The 17,432-nt window shown below is 41.6% G+C and overlaps 2 protein-coding genes across 3 annotated transcripts in view; both read left to right on the top strand.

Moving 5' to 3' along the window:
• The first annotated feature begins 3,347 nt into the window (after window positions 1-3,347).
• Window positions 3,348-3,768, top strand: LOC119514513 (atherin-like). Its single transcript, XM_037810315.1, has 2 exons — window positions 3,348-3,604; window positions 3,638-3,768. Exons 1-2 carry the CDS (start codon window positions 3,384-3,386, stop codon window positions 3,732-3,734), a joined length of 318 nt encoding a protein of 105 aa, XP_037666243.1. The 5' UTR covers window positions 3,348-3,383; the 3' UTR covers window positions 3,735-3,768.
• The window catches only part of MYO1D (myosin ID), a 371,081-nt gene continuing 357,375 nt past the window's right edge, over window positions 3,727-17,432 (top strand). For both annotated transcript variants that reach the window (XM_037810313.1, XM_037810314.1), the window contains exon 1: window positions 3,727-3,857. In XM_037810313.1, coding sequence (XP_037666241.1) covers window positions 3,763-3,857 — 95 coding nt within the window. In that variant the 5' untranslated portion in view covers window positions 3,727-3,762. The remainder of the gene's footprint in view (window positions 3,858-17,432) is intronic.

Here is a 17,432-nt window from a genome sequence, read left to right as displayed (position 1 = left end):
CTAACATTTTGCTACATTTGCTTTGTCCATTTATATCTATCTACCTATTTATATCTATGCACACACTTGTTTTTTTTTCACACTTGTTTTTATTACTGTTACTACCATACAGTTTGAAACATCATGCCCCCTTACTCCTAAATACTTCAGCAGGTGATCTCCTAAGAATAAGGACATTCTCTCATAGAACCACAGTATAGTTAATCAAAATCAGGAAAACCTGGGGTACAATGCTACTATCCAATATATGAATTTCACCAATTGTCCCAATAATGTTCTTTACAACAATTTTATTTTTCCTGGTTCAAGATCCAGTCCAGGATCACACAATATCTTTAGCTGTGATGTCTCTTTGGTCTCCTTTAACCCGGACCGGTGCCTCAGCCTTTCCTTTGTCTTTCATGCCATTGATATTTTTGAAGAGTACAGTTCAGTTGTTTTGTGGAATACCCCTTAAATTGCATGTTTTATGTTTCCTCAAGACTAGATTCAGGTTATGCATTTTTACCAGGTAAGTGATGTGTCTTTTTTGGGAGATCATATCAGGAGGCTCATGTGGTCAGTGTGTCTCTATTGATAAGATACCTTTTTTTTGTTTTTTTGTGTATTTTAAACTGCAACACAAACATACTTACCAAAATGTGCTTATATTGGAATTTTATCAAAAAAGAGATTAATAACGAGCTAACCTGATCCAGATTTTTTGTTTGTTTGTTTGAAAGGATTCCTCAGGGTTTGCTTTTTACTGCTATCTCTGCATATATTTGAACTTCATGTAAATGTGTTAATGAATAATAAATTTGTAAGTGTGCTTTAGTTTTAAAAAAGAGCTGAATGTAAAATTGGATGAGTAACAAATTACTGCTTAGCTGTGTGAAACAGAATTATCTTGATACTGTATAATCCAAAAAAAAATAGAAAAGTAAATTGGATTAAGGAAATAGTGAGCCCCTATTAGACAGATTTGGGTTCATCTAAACAGCCTCATTAGTCCTAATGCCTAATTTTATACTAACTTGGATTTAGAAAATAAATTTATGAGATACTCTTGAGTATGCTGTGTACATATTTTAAATGATGGGCTTCTGTGTAAGATATTTATTAAAATAAGAGTTCTCTTGCTTTGGCCATATGAAAACCACAATTGGATGCCTATACTGCTCCTACCCACTGCACAGTCTCTGCAACCTTCTCATAGTCTACAGGCCTTGCTGTTTCTTTCCCTGATGCCCTGGGATTTGGCCAAACTTTCTATCAGTCCCAGGGTTCAGGGCAACACACAAACCTCCATTTACGAATGTGTCATTGAGTGTGCCCCTTGCTGCATCAAAGTGCACAAAAGTTGAGCTTTTATTTAAATACAATTTTATTGAGATATATTCACACACCATATAATCCAAAGTAGACAATCAGTGGCTTACAGTGTCATTGTATAGTTGTTGCATTCATTGCCACAATCAATTTTCAAATATGTTCATTACTCCAAAATAAAGAAAAAATATATTAAAAAAATAAAAAAGAAATAAAAAGAACACCCAAACCATCCATACCTCTTACCCCCCACTATTATTTATATATTTTTTGTCATTATTTTATTACTCATCTGCCCATACACTGGTTAAAGGGAGTGTCAGTCACCAGGTTTGCACTATCACATGGTCACATGATAAAAGCTATACAGATAATATACAATTATCTTCAAGAATCAAGTCTTCTGGATTACTGTTCAACAGATTCAGGCATTTCCTTCTAGCTGTTCTAATACACTAGCAACTATTCTAATACACTAGAAACTAAAAAGGAATATCTATCTAATGCATAAGAATAACCTCCAGATTGACCTCTCGACTCTGAGATCTCTCAGCTACTGAAACTTTATTTTGTTTCATTTCTTTTCCTTCTTTTAGTCAAGATGGCATTGTCAGTCCCATGATGCCTGAGCCAGGCTCATCCCTGGGAGTCCTGTCCCTTGTTGCCAGGGAGAAAAGTTGAGCTTTTTAAATTTTCTTTTTGAAATTCAGTTCTTGTTATGTTAAAATGTATCAATATAAACATTTTAGGAATGCAGCCATCCTCTATGCCACCTGCTTGACCAAAGCATAGGACAGTCCTACCTTGGAAAGTGTCTAATTCAGAGCTCTTATCCCACAGATGAGGACATTGAGATCCAGAGAAGTGTCTTCTAGAAAAGAGAGCCAATAATGGCAGTCAGACACTCCGGAGCAACCCAGCTCTGACTATGCCCGAGTTTGGGGCAGCTTCCTGATGTTGGAGGTCTTGCTTCGGGTGGCCTTTCCTCCTCACTTGGCCAGGGTGGGTTGTTGGTGGCTGAAGCAGGCCTTGAGCAGGGTCCTTTGATCCGGTTTACTTATCTCAAATTCAGACATAGAGTTGGAGCCCAGCCAGGTCTTTGGGGGCCTCTAGATCTCATAGTTGATTTTTCAGTAGAAGATGGTCCTAAAAGAGGCATGGGACTGAAGAGATGCCACTGCGTTAAAAAGCCATTTATAGCATATTTTCACTAGGAAAATGCATCCTAAGTTCCAATAGGATTTTCAAAGATCAATCAATCTACCCATAAGTTGGAGACCACTTGCAACTCACTCCATTCCATTGAACTAGTATGAATTTCCTATCTAACGTGTGCAAGGTAAAACAATAGATATTTGGGTGCCACAGGGAATACAAAGAAGTTTAGGACATGGTCCCATGCTCAAGAAGCCTACAGTATTCTGGGAAGATGAGACCCACGTATGTTAAAAGCCTAAATAATAATATAAGTAATATTTGCTGGCATGCTTAGATGAGTGGAAGAGAAACACGCATCAAGAAACCTCAGAAGGGACGTGGGCTGCCATGTGGCTAAACAGGGCTTGTAAATGAAACGAACTGGATGGTACTGCAGCTTCCCCACTTCACAGCCGTGAGGCAAGTTAGTTAAGTTTTCTAAAGCGCTTACAACAGCGCGGGGCATTTTTGGTGCCCCCAAAACATTAGCTATTATTATTCTCTCTCAGTATACGAGTGAACCACCACTGCAAGGATGGGCAGGACGTGAGCAAAGGAGTAGGAATGGGCTTCGCGACAGGGTGACAGAATTATAGTGCATTGTCTTCGCCAAAAGCTCCGCAAATTACTTTTGTTTTGTTGGCATCTACCAAGCATGGACAGGAGGCGGCAATGCTGGAAACCCGATTCCATCCACCCGCCTATGTCCACAGCTCCTCGGCTTCCCCCGACATTATAGCGCCCGTCCCTAGGGGGCGCTGCCGTCCAGCCGCCACGGCCCCAACCCGGGGCGCGTCCCTGTCGCCCGCCCCGCGCGTGCGCGCCCCCCAGGTGAGGAGGCGGTGGCCTGGGCCCCGGCGGGGGCGGGCTCCTCAATGGACCCGGCGGGGCGGAGCCGGAGAGGCCAGGGCGGGCCGGGGCCGCGGCCGAGACTAGAGCCAGGGGCGGGACCAGCCGCCGCCGTCTCCGTCTCGGTGTTCCGTCCCCCACAGCGCCCGGCAGTAGCCGCGGGAGAAGCGGAAACTGCCGGGTGTGCCCCGTTTGGAGCCGAGCCGGCCGAGAGCGCGCCGAGGAGCTGCAGGGCGGCCTCCCTCCGGCCCCGACCCGCCGAGCGCTGCGCGGCGCCCCTGCCCCCGCAGTCCCGCAACCCGTCCCCGCCCCGGCTCCGCCCGAGCTCGCTGCGGACCCCCGGACCGGCCCCCGCGGCCCGAGCGAGCCCACCTTAGCCCATCCGCGCCCACCTGAGGCTGCGCCATGGCGGAGCAGGAAAGCCTAGAGTTCGGCAAGGCGGACTTCGTGCTGATGGACACCGTCTCCATGCCCGAGTTCATGGCCAACCTCAAGCTCAGGTGAGGGCGGAGCGGCCGCGAGCAGTGGCGCGAGGCTGCGCTTTCCCGAGAGGGGGCGCCCCTGCGGTGCGGCTGGATTGGGGGTGTCGAGGGCGCGCCGAGCTCGAGGGCTGCGCGTTTCCGAGAGGGGGCGCCCCTAGGGTGTGGTCTGATTGGGGGTGTCATGGGGTCCGCTGAGCTCGAGGGCTGCGCTGTTCTGATGGGTGACCCTGGGGTGCTGCGGGGCTTGGGAGTGTAAGGGGCGTGTTGAGCTGCAGGGAGCGCTTGGGGCAGCGCACTAGCCTGCTCTGCCCCAGGTAAGTGATGTGGGCGGGGCGGGTGACCTAATGGAAACAAAAGTACAGGAAAATAAAAACTTTAGGAAGAGTGGTGGCGGCCTCGAAGGCCCTGGGAAGATGAGATTGTTTCAGAGAGAGGCTAGCGTCTCATCACGGCTTCATACTTGCTTCTTTTCTTTTCTTCTTTTTTTCCTGGCGTGATTCCATCGAGTCGTTGAGGATGCTGTGGAGTGATCCCTGAGCTGTCTGTTCTGGGACACTGGCTATTTTTTGGTTGCTGTCTAAACGTAATTAGACACAATTCCAGACATCCAAGAGGCTGCTACACTTGCCAGTGCCAAGATAAACTGTCTGAATTTGACAAGACGTTCATGTTTTCAGTTTTTTCAAGGCGTTATGGATGGAGCCCTTGTGTTATTGACATCCTTGAAAATGGAGTCACAAGTCAATGCCCCAAAATGGGCTTCCGAGATGAATTTGTTTTAGGAGGTCTTCCATGTGCAATTATTTTGCTCTTGATAGAATAATATGTAAACAGAGCTTTAAAGTAGCTTGCAAAAAATACAGCCAAAAGCCCCAGAAAACACACACATCAGAACTCAATTTATAAGATTTATCATTTATAAAGTGAAAATCATAATTTAGGTTTGTGTGCTTAAACTGGCCCTACCTCTCGTTATTAATTATCCCTGTTGACATTAATTTAAGAATTTAAAAACTTGTTTAATCTTTGAAACTGCAAACCCCAAGAACCTTCATTAGCTCTTGAGCAAACGTGGTTATGTCCCAGAACACCAAGCAGGGCACGGACCTGAGTCCTATACTTGTCTGTCTATCACAGACTAACTGGCTTTGAGCTAGTCCCTATGATTGAGTTTCCTGATTTGTAAAATAATGAGGCTTTCCAAGATTCCTTTCAGTGTTCATATTCTATTCACTTTTCTCAGTGCAAGCTGTCTCAAACTTGCATGATCTTTCTGGATAGAGTGTTGCAAATTGAAGTAGTATAATCAGATTTTTACATACACAGCTTTATGATAGGATGTTATATTACTGGCCAAAGTTTGGATGTCCAACTTTTATAGAAATGATTTCAAACTCCATATTATCAATTAAAATGATATACCTGTATATCAACGGTAACCAATAACCATTACTATAGTGGTTAACAGTCAGACTGTAGAGATTCAAATCTACCACTTTCTAGCTGTAGTCCTTGGGCAAATTACTGAACCTCTGTGCCTCAGTCTTATCTTTAAAACTGGGGTTGTTTTTAGGGTTAAATGAGTTAATATATGTAACCTGCAAAGATTATGCCTGGCAAATACATATTAGTGATTATTACATCGTTGAAAGTACTTTTCCCAAGTGCCCATAAAGCAAATAAAGGGGGTAATTAAATAGCAATTTTGTAGATTTAGATTGTTATAAATTATTTAAGAACCTTATTCCTACCCCCCAGGAAAGAAGCTGTGTGCCTTGAGAAATGCCTTTATAATTTAGTGACTCTAAGCTTATAATCATTTCAGTGTATCAGATACTAATTAAGTGCATATTGTGTTCAAGACACTACAGTAATAGTTGAATATGGAGTCATTAATTTTTGCTTCCATCTGTCACCTCCAGTAGATATATAGCTTCAGCAGAGCTTTGCAGATTTATCAGAAGTTGAAATTGGAGGCTTAGAGGCTACCTGGGTTACAAGAGTTGTGTAGGACCACTCCTCTGCAATGGAATTAAATCTCATTTGGCTTTTTAAAAAGTAAATTTGTAGGGAGGGAGCACTTAGAATATTTTTTTAGGCTTTTGCATATCATTGGCTGCAAAATCTTTTAAGTGTGAGCTTTGACTCTTGAGAAAGATTGTTTATTAATGTGAGCCTAAGAACTCCACATGTGCACAGAAGATAACTTTCTAATTTGGTTCTACTTTGTGCAAGGTGCTTTAGGAGGCAAGGCAGGAGGATTCAAAGAACTATTAAGATGTGCTCCTTACTGCACAAAGAGGTGGCACGTCAACAAAATGGGGAGGAAAGGTGAACATTTCTATTGATTTAAATATTAGTTCAAGGAAACAACGGAATAGAGAAACCTTGTGGAGCTTAGTTGATTATTTCCCAAGTTAATTGTTCAAACTAATTGTTCTGAAAGTTCAGAGGAGGGAAACGGGCCCTAAGGCCGGCTCAGAAACACCGTATGGAAGAGAAAAGGAGGAATTGACCTGGGTCACGAGGGTTGTAGGATTTGTTTAGGTGGACCTGTGGGAAGAGAACATTTCAGGTGGATAAAGTGGCTTGAGCAGAGGGGTGGAGGCATGAAAGCCTACTCTATTTGGGGGACAGTGAATAAACTAAATTGTCTGGAGGGGAAGGAGTTGTGTTGGGGGGCTGTGGGAGGAATCGCCAGCTCTCATTAGCACACCCTTGGCAAATGCCCAGGTTACTAGGTCTGCCTTTACACCCAGTCTCCAAGTCAGTCAAGATCCTGGATGTTGAGATGTATGTCTTTTCATGTATCTCTTCTGTGTATGTACTTGGTGGCTCTGAGAATTGGCCAACATGCTCACTGTACAGCTCAGGGATGGTTCATGATTTACTTACTAAGTTGAAGGGATTTTTTCCCTGTAGCCATCAGCACAGTCCCAGCAAAGGGTGGCACCCTTACCCTCCTCACCAGCTCTGAATCCCGACCCAGATTGAAAACAGTTCTCTCTCTGATAGTTTGAATTTTTCAAAATCCTGTTGTCTCTCCGGACTATTTTAGCATTTAGCAATATGAGCTCCTGTGCTCGTGCTGATGCGACCCCTGGACATTTGCTTCACTTTGCGGAAAGTATCAGAAGCCGACTGCTGCAGAGCCAGGTGCTATTATGTGGTATTGAAATGCTTGATCGTCTGCAACATTGGTGGTTGGGCCATACATGGTGTATGTATGTGGTTGTATATATATGAAATTTAGTGTATTTCATCTATTAGTGGATGTAAATGTGTAAGTGAAATTCCCACATGGGCTTGATTATTCCTGCTTTCCCATGCTGCGATCCTTTTGCTCCCCAATCTGTAATGTCCTGTCCTCTGTTTTCCCCCTGGCTGTTCTGCAAGGCCTGCTTCCTTCCTTAAGCACTTAAGGCTGCAGTTGCTTTAGGGGTCTGTGTCACCCAAACTCAATTATCAAATTATCATTTTTCTGACAGTGGCAATTAGCATAATGCTGGGCACACAGTACATTCCTTTGTGACAACATTTTTTTGTAGAGAGAAGAAAAGGGAGGAATGTTTCAGGTTTGTTTTTTTTTTAGCTCTTGTGACATTGCCTATTTAAAATTATCTTATGATTTTGTTGCTGTTCTCGCCTTTTTTTCCCCTTTTGGAGCTGAAGCTTGATTTTGGACATCTGACACAACAGACATACTATTTTTTTTTTTTTTCTAACAAAGGTTTTCCTGATCTTTGCTATTCTAGCCTCCAATATCAATTTTGTGCCTCCTTAATACTTAGGTAGTACTTCTTTGCCAATTTCACATGCTCATGGTTGGCATTTTTCTAATCTTCATTTGACTACTGTTTCTGACTCCTGTTTGTTCAGGTACTTCAGTCCTGTTCCCTGCATTATGATGATGAAAGTTGCCTGCATGCAACATTCAGAGCCTTCTTGGCTTAAAAGGCTCCCATGGATCCCTCTTGATGACAACATAAAATCAAAACTCCTTGAATAAACATACCAGATCCGTGATTATAAGTTTTCATCCCACTTTTTCACCGTTATTTCTCCCATATCCCTTTTGCTTCATTTTTCCAATTCCCAGTGTAAGTGAGGGTCTTTCAACATTGATAATGTAACCACTCTAACTCACGAGGCTGATTTTTTACACATATTTTTCCCTCTAAAATATTCCCTCACTTTGTAATCTCATCAATTTCTAATCATTCTTTAAGACCCAGTTCAAATGTCATGCCATCAATTAAGCCTACCCTAATTTCTCCATTCTAATTTTTCTGAAACTCAGTATTTCTGCTCTTAAAATTATTGACTTCCATCATAAATAAATATACACGTATCTTTCTTGTTCACTAGCTTGCATTTTTTAAAAAAAAATTTTATTGTGAACTTATACATAACAGTGATAATTTTCAGAGTTAGTGATTTCACAAGTAGTTAGAGAGCAAATTTCAAAGAATGTTATAGGTCACAGTTCCACAACTTATTATTATTTTTAAAAACTAATTCAGCTGTGTCTGTAGACTTGGGTCTAGATGAGGCAGGATAAAGGGGGTGATGTGGATTCTGTGGGAGTTAATATATCTGAGAAGGAGTTTCAATTTGTATTTCTTGACCTTATAATGAAAACTGCTGGTGTTTCGAGGGCTGCCTCAAGGGTCTGTGCTGAGGAGTGGGCTTCCTGCCCCAACACCGCCTGCTTCGTGGTCTGGCGTGATTCCTGCCAGCCACCTAATGACCACTTGAAGCCCCAACCTCAGCATCCTCACCGTGTTCTGCTTTCTTCATAGCTGCTTCCTTTTTGGACCTGGAGCCCTTTGGTTCCTCTTCTCATTGCTTGGGCTATTCCCGTACTTGAGTTCTTCCAGCATTATCATCAGCTTTGCACCCTCGCTCTCCTTTGAGAGCCCTGCCAGGGCTAGCTCGTGGAACATTTGGTCCTCCCTGTGCTCCTGGCTCCTCACTCGGCCATCGGCGTGAATGGAAGAGTTTAGGCTGCAGCGTGGAAGTGGGGTCCAGTTAAGGACCCCGAGAAACATGCTTTTCATTTCATTTCAGTGAAATATACCGTAGGATTCTGGAGGTCCAGTTTTGTAACTTTATTTGTTGTTTGTTCTTGTTTTGAGAATAAAGCATCTGCTCAGCCTTGTAACATGGTTCTTTGGAAATTTAATTTTTCCTTGCCTCTTTTCTTACTGGTTTTTCTCTCCCATAAAAGCAGTCATTTGAAGCACTGTGTTTGCCGAAGCTACTTGCAGCTGCTCACTTTTTTTTTTTTTTTTGAGCTTTTAACAATAATGTACTTTTAATTCTTTTTTTTAATTCAATTTTTCTGAGATATATTCACATACCATGCAGTCATACAAAGCATAGAATTGTTCACAGTACCATTATATAGTTGTGCGTTTATCACCAAAATTAATTTTTGAACATTTTCATTACCACACACACAAAAATAAGAAGAATAAAAATTAAAGTGAAAAAGAACAATTAAAGTAAAAAACATCACTGGGTGCCTTTTTTTTTTTTTTTTTTGCCCCCATTTTTCTTCTCATCCATCCATACACTGGACAAAGGGGAGTGTGGTCCATATGGCTTTCCCAATCACATTGCACCCCTCATAAGCTGCATTGTTACACAATCGTCTTCAAGATTCAAGGGTTCTGGGTTGTAGTTCGACAGTTTCAGGTGTTTACTGCTAGCTCTTCCAATTCATTAGAACCTAAAAAGGGTTATCTACATTGTGCGTAAGAGTGCCCACCAGAGTGACTTCTTGGCTCCTTTTGGAATCTCTCAGCCACTGAAACTTATTTCATTTCATTTCACATCCCCCTTTTGGTCAAGAAGATGTTCTCCATCCCATGATGCCAGGTCTAGATTCTTCCCTGGGAGTCATATTCCACGTTGTCAGGGAGATTTACTCCCCTGGGTGTCAGATCCCATGTAGGGGCGAGGGCAGTGATTTCACCTGCCAAGTTGGCTTAACTAGAGAGAGAGGGCCACATCTGAGCAACAAAGAGGCATTCGGGAAGAGACACTTAGGCACAATTATAGGCAGGCCTAGCCTCTCCTTTGCAGCAACAGTCTTGCCAAGGGCAAGTCCTGTGACTGAGGGCTCAGCCCATCAAACCACCAGTCCCAAATGTCTGTGAGCACATCAGCGCAGCTGCTCACTTTTAACCTAACATGACAAGTCTTTTATACCTTTCCCTGGAGTAGGTTTCTCAGCCTTGGGACTATTGACATTTTGAGCTGGATAATCCTATGCTGTAGGGGGTTGTCCTGTGCAATGAAGAATGTTTAGCAGCATCCCTGGCATCTCCCACCAGAGGCCAGTATTTCCCCCTCCTCCCAGTTGTGACAACCAGAAATATCTCCAGACATTGCCAAATATCCCCTGGGGGGCAGAATTGTCCCCATTGAGAACCACTGGCCTGGGCTGTTTTCATTCCCTGGAATGTCATCCTCCTTCCTCATTTCTGCCCTCATTCTCTACTTGTTACTCTTATTTGGCCTTCAAATTCAGTTCTGAGAAGTCTTTCCCAATCCTCCAATACAGGGTTAATAACACTCTAGCCTCTACTCCTAGGCGATGTGGACACTGGTCATAACTGTTGGAGAATTTATCATATTATATTGTTATCTTTATGCCTTCCACCCCACTAAACTGTGAGATACTCAAACACAGATAACCTGTCCAGGGCAGATGCAGGTTTTGTGGAGTTCTGAAGCTCATTACAGTTGTTGGTGGTGATGATGGCGGGGCTCTTTAAGAAAGAGAATGTAAATCGTGGATGCAAAATTAGAGACAGGACTTTGGAAGGGAACAGTACAGGTGAGTGGCCATGAAGCTAAATCCATTTCTGGTCCTTTTGTGCTCTCTATCATGGTACAGAATTTGGAACCTGTGTGCTCAGTATACATTAAAGTGAGTTAATTCAGTCAAATTTGGCTCAGATTGTTCTTTGACCAGTGAAATTCTTAATTTTAACAATGTATACAATCTCAAAATATTGCACTTTTAAAAATACAACTTAATTGTGAGTGTGTGTGTGTCTGTGTGTGATGGGAGAAGTGGGGGAGAGAGTGAGTTGTAGAGTTAGTAGAAAGGAAGTAAACAGGCACAAACACACTCATCACACCACCTCTGTACTCTTTCTCTGTGGCTCTCTAGTCATTTAGAATATTTGGTGAGACAAAGTGTCCCTCTTGCTTGCCAAGGGGAAATCCTTAGATATCCTGAGTGGTCTTCAAGCAAGTAAATCTGATCGGTTAAAAGCAGAAGTAACTGTAGTTAGATTTATAGCAGAAGTGAATGGCACACTAAGTCTTTTTGGATTGTGTATGAAATTCTTTGGCAATCTTTTTGGGAGGCCTTCTGAAAAGGACAGTTTGCTCTGTGCCTGTTTTGCACATTGGCTTCATATTGGGACAAAAAAATGGGAATTTTGGTTTTGGAGCTGCCATTTGGAGTGAATCACCCTGCCTTCTTGTTTCCTTTCCTGCTCCACGACAGATTTCCAAGACTATTTTTATTCAGGGTCATTTGTTGACCCTGGAGATTTCTGCTGAATTTAGTCCCAAATAGAGCCAGATGTGAGTTGAATCAAGCATTTAGAATTGCTACTGGTTTCTTTCATTGCAGGTTCCAAAGGGACCTGCTTGACTTTTTGCTTACCTTCGAGGCAAAATGGTGAATTTGGTATAGATGGAAATTGTTTATTTAATGATCTATGTATAAATTATCTGCATTGTGAATTATCCTTATAGGCAGAGCTATTCTTTGATGTGCTCACCTAAGCCTGAGCCAACTTAGCAAAACAGACCCTATCTCAAGAGGTGGCCCCATTTAATGAGAACTCTTAGCTTCCAGGTCTTAGTGGGGAACTCTGCCATCATTATTGGCTTCAGTCCCATTGGGTAGATTAGCTATTGATAAGCCTCACTGACATGACCTATAAAAATATTTACTATATTCATAAATGGGTTCAGACGGTAACAGCGTTTTTAATATACATTATAAGCCCCTCCCTTATTGTATATTAAATCCCTTGGTTGAACGATGACAGTTTTATTTCCTGTGGGAAGCAGTCTCCATTCAACTGCTATATAATTATTGGTTAGGTCTCTTGAAAAGAACAGTGTTTCCAAACTTTAGTTTTTGGCATTTATGGGAAAAAGAGAAGGGAAATCTTGCTTGCAGCAGGGAAGAGTGGAGAACACAGGCTTTGAGGCTTGGCTGACCTCAAATCTCAGCATCACTTACACTCTTACTAGCATGTGACAAGGCAAGTGAACTTCCCTAGCCCCCTTTTGAGGATTGCTTGGATACAGTCACTTGATATGTAGTAAGTACCTAGTCAGTACTTAGTATGTGATACCCACCTCCTTCCCTGAATTTTCCCAAATGGCCTCCCCTCCCTGCCCCTGCCCCTGTAACTGCTGGAGAGCTGGCTATTTTCACCTCTTCCTTGTCATTTCTTTCTTTCTCACTAAGATAATTTTTTTTTGTTTGTTTTGGTTTCATTTGAGAGGCAAGGATGAAAAAGTTCCTAAAAGAGTTGGGGTTTCCTGGAATAGAGGGCAGGAGCATTGGAGATAGACCGACCTGGGCCTGAGTCCTATTTCTCTCTACTTACTACCACCTGGGCAGCCTTGGGCAAGTTACGTAGTCTCTATGAGCCTCCAGTTGTTCATCTTTAACGACAATGTGTGTTCCGGTTTGCTAATGTTGCCATTATTCAAAATATCAGAAATGGATTGGCTTTTATAAAGGGGGTTTATTTGGTTACAGAGCTATAGTTCTAAGGCCATAGAAGTGTCCAAACTAAGGCATCAACAAGAGGATACCTTCAGTGAAGAATGGCTGATGGCGTCTGGAACACCTCTGTCAGCTGGGACGTGTGGCTGGCGTCTGCTGCTCATTTGCTCCCAGGTTGTGTTTCAAAATGGCTTTCTGCAGAATGTCTCTCTCAGCTGCTCTGAGCTCCTTCTGTCTGTGAGCTCTCTTATAGGACTTCAGTGATTTAATTAAGGCCTACCCTGATTGGGCAATGTCCATATCTCCATGGAAGCAATCAAAAGATTAATGTCTGCTCTCACAAGATTGCATTAAAGAACATGGCTTTGGGTGTGTGTGTGTGTGTGTGTGTGTGTGTGCTGGTTGAATGTATTATGTCCCCCAGAAAAAGCCATATTCTTTGATGCAATCTTTTGGGGCAGACGTATTAGTGGGGATTAAGTTGGAACGTTTGTATTAGGTTGTTTGCATGGAAATGCGCTCCACCCAACTGTGGGTGATAACTCTTATGAGATATTTCCATGGAGGCATGGCCCCACCCGTTCAACGTGGGCCTTGACCAGTGGAGCCATATAAATGAGCTGACAAACAGAAGGAACTCAGTGCAGCTGTGAATGACATTTTGAAGGGGCGCTACATCCAAGAGACACTTGGAAGAAAGCACAGGAGCTGCAGATGAGAGTTTGAAGACGGCCGTTGAAAGCAGACTCTTGCTCTGGAGAATCTGAGAGAGGACAAATATCCCAAGTGCAACTAAGGGTGACATTTTTGAGGAACTGCAGCCTAGAGAGGAACGTCCTGGGAGAAAGCCATTATGAAACCAGAACTTTGGAGCAGATGCCAGCCACGTGCCTTCCCAGCTAACAGAGGTTTTCCAGACACCATTGGCCATCCTCCAGTGAAGGTACCCGATTGCTGATGTTTTACCCTGGACACTTTATGGCCTTAAGACTGTAACTGTGTAACCAAATAAACCCCCTTTATAAAAGCCAGTCCTTTCTGGTGTTTTGCATTCCAGCAGCATTAGCAAACTAGAACAGGGGGACATAATATATCCAAACCAGCACAGTGTGTTACCGTGAAGATTAAATTATAGCACTGTAAAGCACCCAATGTAGTCTCTTATGTCACTATCTCTTCTCAATGCCTTGGTCCAGCTCTGTGAACCATTTGCCCTTGCTAGTTCACTCCCAGTTCACTCCACAACTATCAGCTATATACACACAATCATGTTCCCTCCAGGGGTACCACTATTTAATTTCTAAAAATTGGTTTTAATTGTTTGGAAAAGGAAATCTGCTATTCATATTTAAAACTTGCAGGATATTTTATTCTACATGCCACTCTTCTTCCTCTCATGAAGATTAGTGGCACTGGTCCTGAAATTTAGGCACTATAGCCAGATGATAAACCTCAAATATAGATTTTTTTTTTTTTTAATCTATAACCCATTTCCATGTTAAACTAGAGACCATATGCACTTTTAATATAATCTCCTGGCTTTAAAATTAGCAACTACTTGAATTTTTGCTGTGTGCTTAGCACTGTGTTGGGTACTTTGGTGGAACTTATTTATTTATTTTTCTTTTATAAAAAGACACTCAGGAATAGCTTCATCAGGAGTAAAAGATACTTCAATAAGTGAGTCAATGCAAAATAGAATATGATTGAGCAAAAATGGTTGAAACAAAAATCAAATGTTTTAAGGTATTCCTAGAGAGAAGAAATCAACATACCATATTTTTAAAAAAGAACTGGAGAACAGAATATAATAAGGGACTCTCTATGTGATATGTACTAGGGTTCTGAGAAAATTCAGAAAGAAACAGAAATGATGAAGGGTTTGAAAGTAGATAGAGAATGCTCTATGGCAGAGGTAGAATGTGGGCAGACCCTTGTTGGAAATAGAGAGATTTGCACACTTGGAGACAGCTCTTTACATGCCCTTGCTATCTGGTGGCCTGCACCATTCCCTTCTTTTCTTCTCTCTCTCCATCTACTCAGCACCAGTGAGCTGGCCATGCTGCTTCCCCCCACATTGTCTGCAGTTTTTTCATTCCTGTCTTATGCTACCCCTGAATTTCCTAATTAGAGCTTGAGTTAGGTTGATAAGAATTCTCTTTAAAAAGCCAGATACTTCTAATGCAGCATAGGCAAATTAGTGCAAATTTGCTCAACCCAGTTACTTTCTTTCTCATACTTAGTGAGATCAGTTACAAGAGAATGAAGTTTCATATTTGAGAAATAATTTCACAGCATGTAACTATCCAAGTAGAGGCAGACCTGGGATGGAGTACTGGAGTCTGGTGGGAAGGGATGAGCAGTAGAAGTATGAGCTCAGGTAATTCTTGGGAAGGCAGGTCCTGATGACAGAGAGGGGAGGATGTCAGAGAAAATCTCTGCTCAATTAAAAAAAAAAAAAAAAAAAAAGCCTGTGTCTTATCTTTGGGTCTACAGGAAAAGAGGAAAAGGAATATTTTTTCTTCCTCCTTTATCTTCTTCCCAATTATGGAACTTCAAAGAGTTAGAGCCCAGACTGTATGACGAATACTCTAGTCATTACACTGTGGTTAAAGAGACACTGGTGAGCAAGCCTGTGAATCTAATCATGGCTTCAACATTTCTTTGTGAAACACTTTTGGAAAGGAGAGAATTTTTAAGTGAAGGGTTCCAATAGGTGGCTTGAACTGATGGAGAAGAGAACTGAGAGCATCAACTAGTTCCTTTCTGATCCCTTGCCCACCTTCCAGTCTTCTCATTGTCCTGGCCTCACCCCTGAAGATATCCCAATTTATATCCCAGCTGCTCATGTTGGACTGTTAGTTTTATGACTGCATAGGGACACCTTCATTCCCCCCACATTTCTGCTCCTTCCTGCGCAATACAGAAATAGATTTCATTTTAACGAGATTAGAACATTAACTCTAGTAAAGCTCTTTTGCATTAATAAAAAGACTATTACAGCTAAACACAGCCTTTTCTAAAGGAGCTGCAGGCCAACTCAGGCATCTAAAAAAATCTAGAATACGTGGAAAAATCCACCAAGGAACAAGCAACTGTCCTTTCATTCCTCCTTTCCACCTATCTCCCATAGTCATATTACTAAAACTTGAAACACAAATTACCGTTTATATACACAAGCTTCACATAAATGATAGAATGAAATGAATCAGCCAAAAAAATGGATTCATCCAAAACAATGAAGCAAACACAAAGAGAAACTCAAACATTTTTTTTCTTCTGACTACAAAGTCGGCTTTGAGTGACTTGTACAATAGAGGAGCAACTGTGGCAGGGTGAGCCGAAGGGTTCTCTCTCAGATCGCTGCTTTGTGCTCAATATAAAGTCAAGAAAAATTTTGTAGTCAATTAAAAAAGGTCAAACTCCATTTAAAATACCTCATGTTTAGTTCAGATAAAATTTGTCATGTTTCACTTTCGGCTTTTCTAGACATCTAGTCCATTTTAAGAATAGTTCTCAATAATGAGGCTGGATTAGCCTGTTTCTCACATCCTATTGTATAGTCCATGTCATTAAGAAGAAAACCTTTATTTAAAAACTCAAAATAACAAATCTCAGGGAAGTTTAAATGTCAGTAAATGCAACTATAAGGAATTTTTCATGGCACCCATCTTGTTCTATTATCAGTTTGTGTTTTTGTACTACCTCTGGTCTCTAAGCCCAGAGGACAGGGTGATGTCTTACTTTCTTTGAAGGTTCATTTACAGGCATTTAGGACATGGTATTTTGCCTGTATGGATAAATGAATAAATGAATGCATAGTATTTCTGCATTGTTGCTGAGATATGTATATAATTTGATTCTGCATTGTTGTAACTCCAGTCTTTGAGAAGATAGGAAAATGAAACTACCATTATTCTTTAAAACAAAACCAAACAAAACACTGGGGTCTTTGTGAGATAGTGGACACTTTTTTTTTTTAGTTTAAAAGGCATGTAGAACTTAGATGTGTCAAACCTAAAGGGGAGAAACATACTTTGGTACCGTCATCTTCAGCAATCGTACGTTGTTGCTCATCCTAGCAAGTTGACCACATTTTTACCACACTCCCAAACTTTTCACAGCATGGTGATGCCTTCATATACCCTTGTATCATTTGTTGAGTGTCTTGAAAGTTAGTGTTTTTATATAGCAAATCCAGTGACAATGCTCTTTCAGATCCAGTGCTTTTAGGTCTGTGTTCTGGGGAGCCTCCAGGCCATGGAGGTGCTTGAGGAGCTGTCTTGGCCACTGAGGTAGGGGTGGAATAGGCGTCAGGCTCCCTACTCTCTACTGCTTTCAACAGACCAGCTTTGATTCTACGTATTGGGGTTCCAATAAATGCTTTGTTTGGGCAAATAAGTGTTATCACATTGAAAAAACAGTTTGAAAACCATTGTTCAGGATGTCTGTCTTCCAGATGACTTTCATCCTTTTGAACACCAAATAAGTAAATCAAAAATAATAAATAAATAAATAGAGAAAAATATTTCCAACCAAAATTATTTAAAAAGTGGTATTGTGGTATAAGTGAGCAAAGGAAATATCTTAGTTATCTGGACTTAAGCATGGTTGTACTATATACAGTATGACTTTAACAATTTACTGCAGTTCTCGGAGCCTTCCTTGCCCAGTCTTTAAAATGGGACCAATTCCTACGTTACAATGTTATTGTATCAAGTGAGATAATAGGTGAGTCATTTATTGTTCTTAACACAGAGGGTAGTCAAATGTTAACACTGTCTGAGTTTTGCTTCCTTAAACAGAATATAAAGAATGTA

This window comes from Choloepus didactylus, chromosome 18, assembly GCF_015220235.1.
Source record: "Choloepus didactylus isolate mChoDid1 chromosome 18, mChoDid1.pri, whole genome shotgun sequence".
Lineage (NCBI taxonomy): Eukaryota > Metazoa > Chordata > Mammalia > Pilosa > Megalonychidae > Choloepus > Choloepus didactylus.
Note: the sequence above shows the minus strand (reverse complement) of the source record. Positions and strands in the feature narration are given on the sequence as shown.

What these genes read in the sequence shown, in the direction of transcription:
- LOC119514513 (XM_037810315.1), top strand. Translation starts at nt 3,384, where the DNA reads ATGGACCCGGCGGGGCGGAGCCGGAGAGGCCAGGGCGGGCCGGGGCCG. An exon ending in TGCAGGGCGGCCTCCCTCCG is followed by an intron (nt 3,605 to 3,637) that starts GCCCCGACCCGC and finishes CGCGGCGCCCCT; the next exon opens with GCCCCCGCAGTCCCGCAACC.